Raw genomic sequence first — 15,214 nt, 5'->3', positions numbered from 1 at the left:
CACCCGACTAGGTACAACCGCCAAGTCTAAAGTGGACTCTTCACCAAAACCGACTAATAAACAAACAACCAAATTATTTCATTTTGGTTACCCCTTGAACTCAATCGTAATGTGTGGGTATGAGCTGATGTGATTGTGACTTACAACTAATCAACACTTGCATATTCCTTAATTTGTAAGGTGAACAGTTTGCTGTCTATGCACCGGCCCCAGGAAGGAGCTAAACTCTAGCCAAGTTTGTGGACAATGTTGATTTGAGAGCCTTATGTCATGCGTTAGCCAGTAGTATTAAGATTTGATGCCGTCGTCATTCTGTCGGCATTGATCCATTTACTTAAAATCAGTAGTGCTTCTCCCCCATTTTTGATGAGTTACCAAAAGTGAATGGGAAAGGTGTCCCCGAAGCTGTCACCATTGCATTGAAAACGCTAAACAAACATGCATTTACCGAAAAAGATAAACTTTAAGTGAAGTGACAACACAAAAGGGAATATTTGGAGGAATGAAAGGATGGATGTACGATGCCCTGCGTAAGAGCTGCGCATGTTAGGTTCTAGCATGGGCCTAAACGATTGCATGATCTGTTGGTTAAATTTAGACCAAAGTGACGTGATGGCAGGCATTGTGAAGCATGAAAATCCCTTTCAAATTAACATTTTAAATTGTGTCCACAAGGCAATTCAGGCTTGATATCCACGCGACGGTAATCAAGTTATCAAATCTTGGTAAGAATGTGTTTACTTATCACAACCACCGGCGTTCTAGAAACTTAAAGTAAACAGGAAAACAGTCTCCCACTCAGGCTTTGTAAATGTCAGACGTGACTGGAATCATGCAAGAAGTGGAGGAAAGTAGACAAGCATAACTCATGGACCGACAACCAGTGACATTCTTCTCAGCATTTCCTTTGTCGTGCGCTCACAAGAATAATTAGTAATTTCCGAATCCTGAACGGTGCTTTCAACCCAAGGCCTCCTTCTAACTAGCGACTTTTAGCCTCTAAGTGATCCAGGTACATGCAAAACGAAATTTGGGCATGGGTAATGTGATGGATGAAAGGTAGTCTGTCTCAAACAGTGCATAAACAAGAGGAAGACATCGTAGGCACCGGCTTAATGGTGTTGAGCAATTTGACGGTTTTAGAAGTCCCCAAGATAGGCTAGAAGAAGAAGTCAAGTATATATCAAAAAAAGTTTTTTCCAAAACCAAATACCTGCAGTAATCGTGTTCCCCGACACTTCAGAGACTAAAAACAATTAAAAAGGGTTTTCACAAAAAACACGTCTTCATTTAAACTTTGTACAGATTGTGACACAAAGCAAGCAAAGTTAGAACGGAGATCCAATGGGAGAGCAAGTTAATAGAACTCATGAATCAGTGTTTTGCGGTGCTTCTCACAGATGTTCATCTTGTTCAATAGCGCTCCCTGATCCGTGATCTCGGCATGAGCTATCTTCCAGGACAAATCCTCCACCTCGGCCTCCAACAAGGCTTGCTGGTACTCAAACAGGGCCAAGCGTTGTGCCGCGCCAGCAGGTGGGCAGTAGGCATAGGGGTAGGTGTACTTGAGAGTGTAGCGACACTTGCGCAGCGTCTCCGCTGCCGTCAGCAGGTACTGCCAGTCAATCCACGTACCCTCACCATTCTGCACTTTTGATTGGATGCGCGCCTGGATACTCGCGTAGTGCTTTTCCTCCAACCGCAGGCTCCGCTCATGGTTCTCCCACTGTGAGGCGCAACAAACAAACAATTAAGCTGTTGAATATAAAGTGTCCGATATAACGAATTATCTATTTTCATACCCGATATCTGCCCAAAACGCATTGATTGTCGTGACTGTTTTGGCTTGAAAGCATATTTCGACTCGATCGCAAATGAGAACATGGATCTGATTTAAGCGAATACCCTATTTTGAGTCGGGATTGTGCCATTAATTTAAGCCTATGCAAGTCAATTTTGACACGGTACTTCAGCGAACGCACATCTTTGTTGAAGACCATTTCTCGGCTTGCCCTGGTTAGGATGGAAAACCAAAATCACTAAATCCTTACATATGAACTGGCTGATGTAACGGAGTCCCAATTTTGAGAGTCGACATCCACTCAGCCCAGTTTCATGAAAAGATAGAAGAATAAGCAAAGAGTGGAGGACGCAGAGGGTCATCAAATGGGAAATGTCTGTTTTTTTTAACTATCTCTACTTTTTGATGGTTGAGAAAGCACATCATTAACACCGTTTAAGGAAGAAGTTGTAGTTCACACCTGACAGTTGTTCATTCAACGATTTCCATTAAAATCCAGTACAATGAACATCGAATGAAAGTTAAACAGATTCTACGGCCAGCATATTCTGGTAAACCTCAAACTGGAAAATGGACTTAGGTTGCGAACCTAGTGAGCAACGGAAGATGAATGAGCGAATCCATCGCAAAATATGCGCAAATTAGCAGCAACCAGATTCAACGCGATTACTACCTTACCGAAATTTGATAGGGTTACGAATCCCGATAGTAGGAAGGGCTTCTACACTAGTTTTACTAATGAGATCGTCCGAAGAAAATTCACTGGGATCGAAAAGATAGTTGTTTCTGTTCGACGATGCCTTATAATAGCCTAGCATGTTCGCTGAAGCCGAATTTCACCTGTCTACTGTACCCACTCGACTTCGTACCGGACTGTAACACGCTATTGCTTGCATTGCCAAGCTGAACTATTCACTTGCTGCCTAAGTCCTGAAAAATGTAATCACCCCCAGACCAAGGACACCTTGCATCCAACTTATTGTGTTAAACACAACTAAACCGTTTGCGACACATGATTTTGTGCAACCACCTATCATGAATTGATGAAAACCACCAAGTATTTGCTATTCTGATAGCAAACGCGTTAAGTCACGGTAAAACGACAATGCCAAATAGAAGACTCACTCTCTCATAGTAGAAGAGGTAGCGCTGAAGATACTCCCTAGCTCGTGTCCGACTAGACTCGCGTTCAGAAACTTCAGATTTGCGGTATTTGCTGCAATCGTAGTACTCCACTGGATGGTCTCGCCATGCTGCAATCAACACCATATATTGTTAAGGCCTAGTACGATTCAAAAAAATTAATACTCTGATGTGCAATTAAAACACATGTTTGGATTATAAACCATAATTTAATGGAATATTCCACTTACGTCCAAGACAGACCCAACAGAATTGGTGTTGACACTTGAGGCATTGCTAGAAATGAGAAAAGGTTGAATGTATTGAGGAAGTGTTTCACGAAAAATCCAATTATTGCTACGAATATGGTGTAGCACACATTTCTTGGAATGATAACGCTGCACTCTCAGTTGAGTCTTAATATTTTGTGAGATCCACTTCTAAGTGTAAGAAAAGAAGGATTTTAGTCAAATTCCACACAGTGAAAAACAAAATTGGCCGCACTCGCTGGCAGACCAATTGGCAATTTGAGTTGCTTTAGCTCTTATAAAGAAATCAAATCCCACTATCACCCAACTCATTGCATTGAAATAAAACCGAACTTAAAAGGTAGTAAGTTACACCCAAGGGACCAAAAAAGTTCGCACTGTTTTCGTTATAAACTACTACAAAAACTTCTTGAAACTTGCAGAGCGACACCTTTTAAATCACATGGGATTGTGTTCTCTATTGTCTTCCTATTCGACCCTCATATGTAAAATGTTGGTTGAACTTGACTGCTGTGATTCGAGCCTGCCTGCTTGACGTATCGAATTTAACTCGCTTTCAAACTTGCAGGAGATAGCCTCCCGTAAAAGCTGTGGAACAGCATCTAAAGAAGATACGATAGCAGAAACGGTTTAAGCAACGAATGCGATGCTGGTGATGGCTCCACCAGTTTAGGAAGACTTTCTGTTCTTGACTTGCTCCTTTTGGGCCGGTATTTGGAGACTAACGTGTCAATACCAACTTTCAGTAATGTTTGAGGTTTCACTTTACACCAACATCAACTAGGGCGTAAGAAGTATGGGAGCAAAGCCAACGGATTCCATCCACACACCGTGCATTAAGAGGTGGCAGGTAAGCTACAAATACTACCCATTTGCTCTCTACTTCCACCTTATAAAAGCACGCCCTTTAAATTTTTCGGTGACAGACTTGAGATGAGAAGTAGCTTCATATTCCGGCAGCTTTTAAGCGAATGAACCTGGCACCCGTTAACCCCTAACGATCTACGTACTACCTCACAGTTGTGAAGCACTTTAGCCCCAGGATTATGCAAAGTTTTTTGTTTCAAGAGACAAAGTGTTTCGTAAAAACGCAATTCACAGAAAGGGTGTCTCCTTAAAAGGAGCATCAAATAAAGACTACAGTGACGATTATGTCAAAAATAAAATTGTGTGAAAAGCTTTTTGCAATTTTATTATAAAAACTTGTTACTTAGTCAAGTTAAAAACACGAGAAAAAAGAAGCAAGGCAATGGGAGGTCAAGGAAATACATTATTCCGGCCACTGTGTAAAAAAATGTTTTGATCCCACAGGAAGTAGATGAAATATAATCACCAACTTAAATCAGATAGGGGCATTCCCAACCTAGTCACAAACACATAAATCTGGGCCATTAATTTGAAAACGCTTTTAACTTCAGCATAAGTAATATTTAATTGTATCCCTAAAAAATCCTAACGTAAAGTACCATTCAACTCGGCATCGTATTAAACCATCACATCAAATACCAAATCAAGAGTTTGTTTTTCTGTACATTATAAAAGCTTTAATCATTTTTGTCACCTTAATAATAACTTTTTCCAACGATATCTGAGACGCCTGGATGGCGGACTTTTGCCAAATTATAAAATAAGGGAGGAAACTCTTTTGGGAACCATTGAGGAAGAAATGAATGCTTTTCACAGCTCATAAGGAAGTAGCCACATGCTTGGGGAATTAAAGTGGATTAATACAACTAAATTTCAAAGTTCAGTTCCAGCCGGTAGTCAAAACGGCAACGGTCATGCGAGCATGCTGTAGTTGCGTGTCGACTTGAAAGGGTCCTCAACTAGATGACTGACACCAGCTTTCGCTCCAGACATCATCCGTCGTCAAAGTGAATACAGTAGACATCCAACGACGGACAATCAATGCTGTATTTTAAGTGTTAGCACTTCGTCCAGCATGTTCAACTAGCATGCCAAAGTGTAGCAAACAGCTATTTTTAGATGGTTTAAATAAGTTTAAGCTACACTACCCCTAATGCTCCAAAGAGTTCAAAAGGGTTGGTAGATTACCCATCTGTCATGCAGTTTAGGAAGTAGCTACCGCTCCCAGCACATCAGTGCTTTCGCTTGGAATAGGATTAAAACACAAAACAGACACCCTACCAATAACGCAAAAAAAGCCAAACGGAGAGCTAATCAATATCAAGCAAGTTATGGGAGCTTCAAAAACTTCACAAAGGATCCAGTTTAGGCAAGACGCACCATGTGATTGCAACCACCATTCTTCTCAATCACCACGCCACAGTTCGGACAGTCCTTTGTGTGCGCAGCCATGTAGTTGGCGGTCCCGGAGTCGTCGCGGCACTTCTGCAACCACTGCTTGATGGTCTCGCAGTGCGCGGGCGCGTGAAACTCCACGGTGCAGGAGAAGCAGAACTGCGTGCCACAGCCCTCACAGGTTACGCGCAGCGCCCGTGGTGCCTCCAGAGCGTAGAGCACCCGTGTGCAATGGGTGTCGGTGCAAGGACGCAGACGGGGATGAGCCTGATATGAAAATGAAATGAAATAACACTCACTCAAGTAAAGGCATGCACAAGTAGAAAACATGCAATGAGTAGGACTTCACGACTAGCAGAAATCGAGACGACATCATAAACACAAATACACATCTATCGAAGATTCTAATTAATACGCGCAAATAATGCGGAGCAGGTTCCAAACAAAACAACAGTGAAATTTCAAGCGCGCAAGCCAAGCTCATTATGCGTAAAAATGCAGCAGAAAAAAATGCATAACTGAGAAGTTACCTCTATCACCTCATTGAGAATGTGCCTGCGATGTTTCTGCACGGACTCGGGACTATCAAGTACAGCCAAGATGAAGTCATCAGGGATTCGAATGTTGCACTTAGCCGCCATGCATTCGACAATTGAGACATGTGAGCTTGAGATTCGAACGTCGAAGAATGCTCGCCAACACTCCAGACAGAACATGTGGCCGCAGCTCATGCCAAACAGACGAGCCGTCGCTAAAGCAGGATTTTGCCTTGTGTTTACACCATCCAAAGCGGATGGGGAAGAGAAACAAATAGAACACAGGTCCAATTTCAAATTTCTCTCTAAATAAACCAAATGACGGTTCAAAGATTTATGAAGCAAAGGTGCCTTTTAATTTGATTTGGGATTTTCGACATGCTTTGGAATTCTGAGAAATAGTTCCAAACAAATCCAAGATCTCACAACTGTCGGATGTGTAACATGGTCCAGTAGCAGGAATAAGATTTGAAGAAATAAGCAGGGATAAAGGATCGCTATTAAATATGTCCTCAACTTGGCGGATATTCCACTTAAAATGGCGCAAAAACAAACTGCCTAGCCACCAGGGAATCTGTGATTGGTTGTAAAAGAAATGAAATACCTTAAGTTTGTCGCAAAGGGAATTCACGTCTTCAGAGACAATTTGCTCCACTTCTTCGCTTTCTAAAGTCCGGCACTTCAAATCTTCTGTAAAATCGTCTTTGGATAATCTGGAGCTGAATATAAACTAAAACGCACCACTAACCCCAATACAGTATCATCCTTGTCACTGTCCTCTGAAAGTCCATAATAATCATCACAATCGTCCGGATAATCATCATGAAGCGACCCGGCATCATCTTCAACATCGACCATTCGGGGAACTTTTGTAATGCCTGTTAATTAAATAATGAATTCAAACAAAATGCTCTGGAAATTTGGTGAGTTGCGACGACCCCCATAGAAATACACTATGGCCTAAAAAGGACTGAACCCTATTTTCAGAATCTAACTATTTTTCACAAATAAGACTTGTTACCCCCTTTTAACCTACATTTAATATTTCCTGAAGCGTTATGCATCAGCACGAAATTTAGCTCTCTACCTTCAATGTAAACTACTGATGCTTTATGCATGGGAAAGAGATGCTTCATATTTCAAATTTTCAATCGAGGTAGTCGTTTTTGAGATGAGTTATTTTGTCTGGAGATCCCTAGTCATCATTTTGGCAGGATTATGAATAGCTGCATTTGGTTGGTGTCTCGCCGAATCGTAACGCAGCTTTACAAGTCCCCTTGATGAACCAAGAGACTACCACCCTCGCCAAAAGTTCATGCCTCAAAGTAAAAGCACAACCTGCAGTGACTGAGTTGTTTGTGCACAAAACTCTATTTTATTAAAAAACTAGATCCCTACTGTGAAGCGAGACTCATTGGTCCCCGCTTCCCTATTCCTAACATTCTTAGACAAGCCCGGTTGATTCGCTTTTGACAGCTTTATTGAAGGTGACAAGATGGGGAGGGAAAATACAATGTTCAAAAAGGAGGGGAGCTGTAGTCGCTAGGTACAGGGGAGTCCAATCCGACCACGAGATTCCAATTTTCTGCTCACCTCCTCCCTGAAAGGCACATTAAAACAACGTAAATATTACATAGCCCCCTCGTCCTTTTAGCGCCGTCCCCGGTGCTACCACTCATGAGCTCCTATTAAGGTTCCTAACCGACGATCTCCCGTCTTCGGTCAGGACGTAAACCTCATCTTCGTAACCAACCGGAGGTGTCCCTTTATATGGTCTCATCTTGTTGTGACGAACGGTTACCGGCCGGGTACGCAGTTGTGCGTTGCGGACGAGATAGTTTGTAGGTGAGAGCGCCTTCACCACCCGAAATGGGTCCCTGCTCCAGGGGTGATGGAACTTGCGGTGTGTTCCAGTTGGGGGAATCGGTCTGTAAAGTTGCACTAAGTCACATTCTTGGTAGACATTCGTCCGGCAATGTCGGTCATAATATTTCTTCTGTCTGGTATAAGACAGCCGTAAATGTTTGCGGGCGATGTTAAAAGTTCTTCTTATACTTTCTTTCAGGCGTAGTATATACTCCGGGACATTGTCGGCTGATCCGTCGGTGTTTGGCACAAAGATGTCGGAAGGCACTCTCATTTCACGACCTGTGGGCATCTTGAACGGAGAAACACCCGTTGACGTGTGGACCATGGCTCTGTATGCGAGAAGAACGCGACCTAGACTCAAATCCCAGTCATCTGGTTATGCGTCTTTAGTGAAGGCCTTCAGTAGTCCGATTAGGGTGCGATTCGTCCTTTCCACCTGACCGTTGCCTTGTGGATGTGCAGGTGTTGTGCGTGTCTTTGAGATTCGGCACATCTTACACAGCCCAATGAAGAGTCGACTCTCGAAGTTAGGGCCTTGATCGCTATGAACGGATTCGGGCACTCCATGCTGGCAAATCCACCGATTGAAAAAAACTGAAGCAACCGTTTCAGCGTCTTGTGACTTCATAGGTTCAGTCTCGGCCGCTTTCGTGAAGTAATCGACCATAACCAAAATATACCGGTTTCCTCTCTTGGTGGGTGGAAGAGAACCCATAATGTATATACCTACTCTTTCCCCTGGGAAACCGGTAGGCATGGGTTGTAAAGGTGCACTTGCTGTGGGTTGGGGGTTTTTAAAACCACTGCAAGTGGTGCAGGTTCGGCAGAAATCTCGCACATCTAGGGTGAGCGAAGGCTACCAGTATCTTTTACTTGAGGAGTCTAACATCTTCTTTTCACCCACGTAACCAAGTTGCTCGTGTAACTCTTGCAGAACTGTTTGTACCAGTGATCCAGGAGCCACTAGACGCTTAGGACAGTGAACATCTTCTTGGTACCATAAAATCTCATCCTCCAGAGAGAGTTTCGACCACTCTTGCCATGAGAAGATGTTCGCATACTTAAGTAGGAGCTGACGAAGTTTTTTTCTCTCGTAGTTGGAAATGTGAGTCAGCTGTGCACAAAGGTCATCCAGATTGCTCATGGAAATGGCTGCAGCTTCAAAAAGGGCATTGCAGATGTCATCTGAGTCGTCTTTTGGTGAAGGGGTATCTGTGTTGGCCGCGGTGGCTTCGTGAGTGGAAAAGGTTCCTTCTGCAAAATTTAGGACGGCTTTAGTGTAGCGTAGGAAATCGGCACCAAGTATTACGTCTCAGGCCAGTTCTGGACACACGATGAATTTTACTGTCTAAGTTTCCTTCCCTATGCAGACTTTTAATGATGTCTCTCCATCGACTAGCATCTCCCTTCCATCTGCTGAACGCAATTTTGTAGAAGGGGAGAGGATCTTAACCCTGTTACAAAGGGTAGGGAAGACTTGGAGGTTCACAATTGACTTAGCTGCACCGGAGTCGAGAAGAAAACTACAGGAACGTCCTTCAAGTTTACCAAGAACCCTCATATAAGATTGGGAGCCATTTGGGAGTAGACAGGAAAGGGGAAAGGAGGGCTCACCCGGTCTAGGAGTATAGCACGGAGAAGCACCGTACAAGGATGCTGCATTTGACCAGTTTCGCGGTTTCCGGAAAGTCGGGGGCCCCCGGAGTTCCTGCCGCTTCCTGGTTGCGAGCTTGACCAATTGGTAGAGTGAATTAGTCTTTGCTTCGTAGAGCTTCTCAGCCAAGGTGAAAGGTCGGACTCCGCGTCTAAACTAAACCATAACCCGATTGGCGATCTTGTTTCGGGGGCAGCCGCGGAACGCACGTTCCGCCAGGAGTTGGAGGTTCCTGGCGTACTCTTCGTCGGTCTCATCAGCTTTTTGAAAACGCTGAAAGAAGTCCCTAGCCAGGGTTTGCTCCTCACGATCAGTGACCAGTTGAGCCAATGTATCACAGCATTGGTCAACGTCCGTATCGCGGGTGATGCTGGGTCCGACTGCGGCCACGAATAAATCATGAGGGAGGGCGCGAAGGATAGGAGGTATTCTTTGATAACGGGGGTAGAGAGGAAGGTTGAATTTGGCAGTTAAGAGCCACTCTTCAAAATTCATATCTTCCTCGAAAGGGGGTAGGTCTGCGGGCGCTACCACCGGTGTGAAGCGAGATTCATCGGTCCCCGCTTCCCTATTCCTAACATTCTTAGACAAGCCCGGTTGATTCACTTTTGACAGCTTTATTGAAGGTGACAAGATGGGGAGGGAAAATACAATGTTTAAAAAGGAGGGGAGCTGTAGTCGCTAGGTACGGGTGGAGTCCAATCTGACCACGAGATTCCAATTTTCTTCTCGCCTCCTCCCTGAAAGGTACATTATAACAACGTAAGTATTACACTACAATAAATTTCAAAAGAATTATTTAATCAGCTTTTTGTATGCAGTTACAATTTAGTTTCTATTGTGTTTAATTTCTTAGCCATCTAAGTGGCAGCGCCGGGTTTTGAGAGGGTGTTTGGCTTATCGAACTTCTCCATATCCAACACATGGCTTGGGAAGTTGTGAAGGTCTTTAGAACTTGAAATTGATTGTTTTCGTTCCAACCATTCGGGTGTCTAGTAATCTGCGCATGTGATTTGGATTAGTCTCCTGACGATTACGTAGTGTGCTCAGGGGTAAATGAATGATTGCTGTAAGACCATTATGAACCCGTGAAAACCCTAGTCACTGAAGGAGCCAAAAAATGTGAGTTTGTCTGTAAATTTAGTAAAGGTCCACTTTAAGTCTTTCGCATTCTACTTTCGCCGGGTAGATTGGCCTCCAGCTTATTCCAGTAGCCCTAATACTCCATGCATGTCGAATGCATGGATATTCTCTCCGTGTATTATATCAGGGAAGTCTCGCAGCGCCACATTAGTGGCAGCGGATATCGAACTCGATCTTAAAGGACATCAAATCTGATTTCTACTATTGGGTGATAAACCTCATCGGAGCGGAAGAAGCATATAAGCTACAGATGGGAAAATCGGTGATGACTCCTAACAAAAGGGCCATAAAGACGTCTACCTTCGGCACCTACCCCAGTCCCGTGTTTTCAGGAAAGCATTCAACAACTAAAGCGATACCAACAGTGAGCCATCTGGAAGATTAGTGAAGGAGTTTCCCTACCGTACCTCTGTAAATTTTTTGATAACGTGAGCTAGCGATACCTCCTCCACTTCTCTACTAGCTGAAGAGAGCCCGGATAGATAAGACTGGGCAGCTCTAAGGCAAGAACAAAGTGGTAAGGGGAATAAGATGCGAAGTCCTGCCAAAGTATTATGTCTTCTTTCATCTTCAGAGGTGTCTCGATGCGTTACAGTAATGATAAGTTCGCGACGCTCCCTTACCTGGATTTCGAATTTAATCCACATGTTAGGAATTTTTAACCTGTTTAAGTATGATTCCAAAATCACGGCACCACAAAAGATAAAAGGTAATTTTAAACCAATTTCACTTAAACATGCGAATTCTCAGACCTAACTGTCCTACCAGTTCACAAAACATTCAAAACCCAAATGAGGTTCTATTTCTGTTACAATTTATATCGTGTTCTGTTTACCTCTTTTGAGAGGTGCCAGTTTTACCGTTGTTTGAGTACATACTTTTAGCCTTTAACGGAAAGCCGTCTTTAAACTTTGGCTAATACATTTGGGTTCATCTCAAGAAATTATCACATTTTTTAATATAAGGCATATTACTATCCTTGTGAATTAAATGCTTTCTTCATCTTCTCTCCTTCAATTCCTGAATTGACTGCCGTAATACAGTGGTTGTTTGTTTAACGTTCGGTTTGGGTAAAGAGCCATTTTTGACTTGGCCGTTGCACTCCGTCGAGTTGGCTGGCCCTTGGGCCGTGCCAGTAGCTCTAATACCTTCTGCATGTCAAATATGTATGTATTCGGCCCGCGTATAATGTTTTCTTTCCTCTTCAGGGAAGTATCGGGACACACTTGTAAAAACAGCCACGTTATTATTGGGACAACAAATATGTGTAACTATAACTAAATATGTGATACGGGTAGTTAGCAAGGATTTGTTAAAAAAGACCGAATAGCTGCTTCTCGTATTGAAATTACATAAATATTTTCCTGAGAATAATAGGGGGTTCAGTTTAATAAGAATGCCAAAAAATCAAATTCTCGTGTGTGTAAGTGTTCGCTATGGTAGACTTTCAAACATCCCTCTTCTATCGGAGAACTTATTTGCCTTTTATCTATCACATTTACACTTTTCCGTATGAAATAATAAGGCTAGTTAAACTTAATACCGTCGCTTAGCAACAATAAGGCACTCGGTTGTAATTAAAAGTGAGCAGAGGTGTGCGCATGTATCGAGAATGCTTTTCTAAAAGCATCTATTCGTACTTTATCTCTGCTGATAACTGGGTTGCTTTTACAATTTGGACAAAAATTACGCCCACTAAATGAGTACTTAATTTGCTTCTGAAGAGATTTTCCGAAATTAAGCTGTAACACATTGCACTCGTTCAAAAAACGAAGCCTAGTTTAACAAATAGTCGACAATTAACAACCCAGTTATTGGATTTTGAGGCTTCTAAAATAGAGAAAAATACTTGTAAATGTCACTTGTTTGTGTTGGAAGCCGGAAGGCAGAAAGTGCCGACGTCTGGTGTCGGCGTATTTGCTATGATCTCGACTGCCCGCCAGTGTACTCCTTCATTAGCAGACCCCTGAAATTGCTGGCTTTTGATTAAAATTTCCGCACATTTAACTCGCGTTGTTAATTTTTGCAAAAAAAAACAAGACAGAATATCAATTGCATTGAATCGTGTCTTGCTCCTCTAACTACATTTAATTTGAACTATTTATTGGGAAAATACTCCCATACGTCCACTAAGATTTAAGAAAAGTTTCATTATAGGGTTAGTTGTATTCTTAAAATTGGGATTGTGACTGCAGAAAACTTATTCAACCAATTATTTAGTAAAATAATCACAATTCCTTACCCAAGAGGCGCAAGCTAACTATGCTTCATGCCATTCATTTACTATCCATCTATCCGTCATGGAGCCCTGTTTATGGTGCCTGCGCCACGAGATCAGTAGCCTTTATGTAAACCTAAAGTGAATTATCGTTCCGTTCTCCTTGTGACGCCTTCAAGGGCAACTTGCGTGGAGTACTGCGACACCTTGTAGGGATATGCTCAAAGAATATGTACCCCTTCCAAAATTTCATTCATTTTTAATGATTCTTCATAGAAAGGTTAGCTGGTTATCATACAAAAATCCCGTATCATATTCTACAGCTTGTTAACTTCGAGAAGACTTACGAGTGGAGAAAAGAGAGAAATATGTCAACCGTTGGGCTTAATTTCTGCACCAATGGTAGGAACCGATGCGAGTTCTGAAGCAGACAGGCTGACTTCTTCCATTAAATAAATACTCCTCATTCCATTAATATAAAAGCAATAAATTTCCAAAAAGATTCAAAAAATCTATTGGCCCTTGGTGTTTCAAGGAAGCCGAGAGTACATAAATCCTAAGGTGACAATGAAGTTGAAGTTGAGGTTGAAGTTGCTTTCCCTGTTACATTAAATACCCCTTCTCTCAGAGCGATAGACATAACGGGTGCGGTCGCCTTCAAATGTCATTTCTCTTAACACGCTCTCCGCACCGGCATTCTTACTCCTGTTCCCGCTTCAAGCATACTCACCAAATTTAATTAAAAGAAAAGGACACGGATTAAGGAGAACAATGAAAAACGAAGCAAAACCACAAATATTTGGGCCATGATTGTAGACTTTACCCTTGGAATCCTGGTAGCAAAAGTTTTGTGGGATGTTTACATTTAATGGATCTCTTTAAAATGTTTGGACAAATGATGGAATGGAAGGACTTCGTCGAATCTAAAGAGTTCCCCTCAGACCCCGTATTCGAAAGTCTTCTTGTTGTTTTCTTATTTGATTACATTTCATCTCCATTCCATTACTGTGTTTGGTGCTGTAATCATTTTCTGCATTGTACACAAGGCCCCAAGCAGAAGGAGAGCAAACGGCGTAATTATGTTCATTTTAGCATTAGATAAGAAAATGCTGACCTTTTCATTTTCTCACAAATGTAGAAGAATACACTGCGGCTTTTGGGAAATGTATTAAGAGGTTTCAACTTAATAGCTAATTACTCATAAAATCCAATTCAAGCACGTGGGCCTCAAAGAACTTAGGAGTAGTCTGAGAGCTTCCTATGCCCATTGTCGAATCCATTCTATTATTTAAATATTGACAAGTTTTTACACTATTTTAGCCAACTGGCCACAGTTAAAATTCATCACAGTTAACCAAATAGGTCAGATAGCGTAAAACTTGAATGGTTACTCTTGTCATTGGACCTTTATTACCATTGCAATGAATTTTCGGCTCAGTGGGCCAAACTTATGAAACCGATTGCACTTTTTGATCCCACATTCATTTACCCGGTATCCAGTCACAACATCTCGCCAATAAATTGCTAGAAACTGTCCGGAATTGCTTAAATTGTGATTGTAATTAATTTTGTTGCCTGATTTGCATTTCTCTTGTTGGTATTTGGTTTGCTTTCAACCAGACGCTTTACAGCTTAGTCCCAATTCTGATCGCCTGCGTGATACATCGTGAAGGTTAACTTTCCTGTCAGAAAGGATTTCCACAAATCAAAGAAGGCCTTTCTTCATGCAATGAAATAATGCACAGAAGTTATCTGCAGAAGGTGGATGAATCATCGACGATCCCGAACAGAAAGACTACGTAAACTACTTTAACAGCTTGGCGATTGAAGCGTCTTGGTTGAATGAAGTGATACCTGTACCAAACATGTCGATAGTCTCCATGCAAAAGTGCCAGTTACAACGTCGTTATAAAGTTGGTAAAAATTAATGGAAATAAGGTCAAGTGACATAAGGCATGCGCTTGATGTAGTGTAATACGATAGTGGTTTATATCTCGGTTCTGGTGAGGCGCCACTTTTGTACTTCGAATTAGCCCCCTTGTACCTAGCTGGGTGGGCTGGCCTTTTGGGCCATGCCAATAGCCCAGACACCTTCTCCGTGCTGAATATATGTATTCTGTCCGAGTATTGTATCTTCTTTCGTCTTCAGGGAGTCTCGGGACGCTACATTGGTGGCAGCGGAAAGCGAACCCGATCTTGAAAGACATATATCCTGATTTTCCACTTCTGCGTGATAAGCCTTAGTGGGGCGGAAGAAGTACATATGCTACGGATGGGAGAATGGTGATGACCCCTAACAGAAGGGTTGATGTTGACGTCTACCTTCGGCATCCCTCCCGG

The 15,214-nt window shown here is 42.4% G+C and overlaps 2 protein-coding genes across 2 annotated transcripts; both read right to left on the bottom strand. All coding sequences in view use genetic code 11, as the record gives it.

The window, feature by feature from the left end:
• Positions 1-1,357: 1,357 nt before the first annotated feature.
• On the bottom strand, positions 1,358-8,184 carry EGR_03441 (Protein ariadne-2; the record flags this gene model as incomplete). Its single annotated transcript, XM_024492690.1, has 9 exons — positions 1,358-1,726; positions 2,927-3,054; positions 3,175-3,220; positions 5,440-5,721; positions 5,985-6,222; positions 6,739-6,868; positions 7,503-7,590; positions 7,693-7,990; positions 8,069-8,184. 9 exons carry the CDS (start codon positions 8,182-8,184, stop codon positions 1,358-1,360), a joined length of 1,695 nt encoding a protein of 564 aa, XP_024352823.1.
• Positions 8,185-8,235: 51 nt separating this feature from the next.
• EGR_03440 (Transposon Ty3-I Gag-Pol polyprotein) lies at positions 8,236-11,813 on the bottom strand (the record flags this gene model as incomplete). Its single annotated transcript, XM_024492689.1, has 8 exons — positions 8,236-8,550; positions 8,590-8,699; positions 8,733-9,113; positions 9,474-9,633; positions 9,682-10,128; positions 10,203-10,253; positions 11,064-11,154; positions 11,746-11,813. The coding sequence occupies 8 exons, from the start codon at positions 11,811-11,813 to the stop codon at positions 8,236-8,238; spliced, it is 1,623 nt and encodes a 540-aa protein (XP_024352822.1).
• Positions 11,814-15,214: the final 3,401 nt, after the last annotated feature.

The sequence above is a fragment of the Echinococcus granulosus genome (assembly GCF_000524195.1).
Source record: "Echinococcus granulosus chromosome Unknown EG_S00018, whole genome shotgun sequence".
Classification (NCBI taxonomy): Eukaryota; Metazoa; Platyhelminthes; class Cestoda; order Cyclophyllidea; family Taeniidae; genus Echinococcus; species Echinococcus granulosus.
This window is presented reverse-complemented; position numbering and strand designations above follow the sequence as displayed.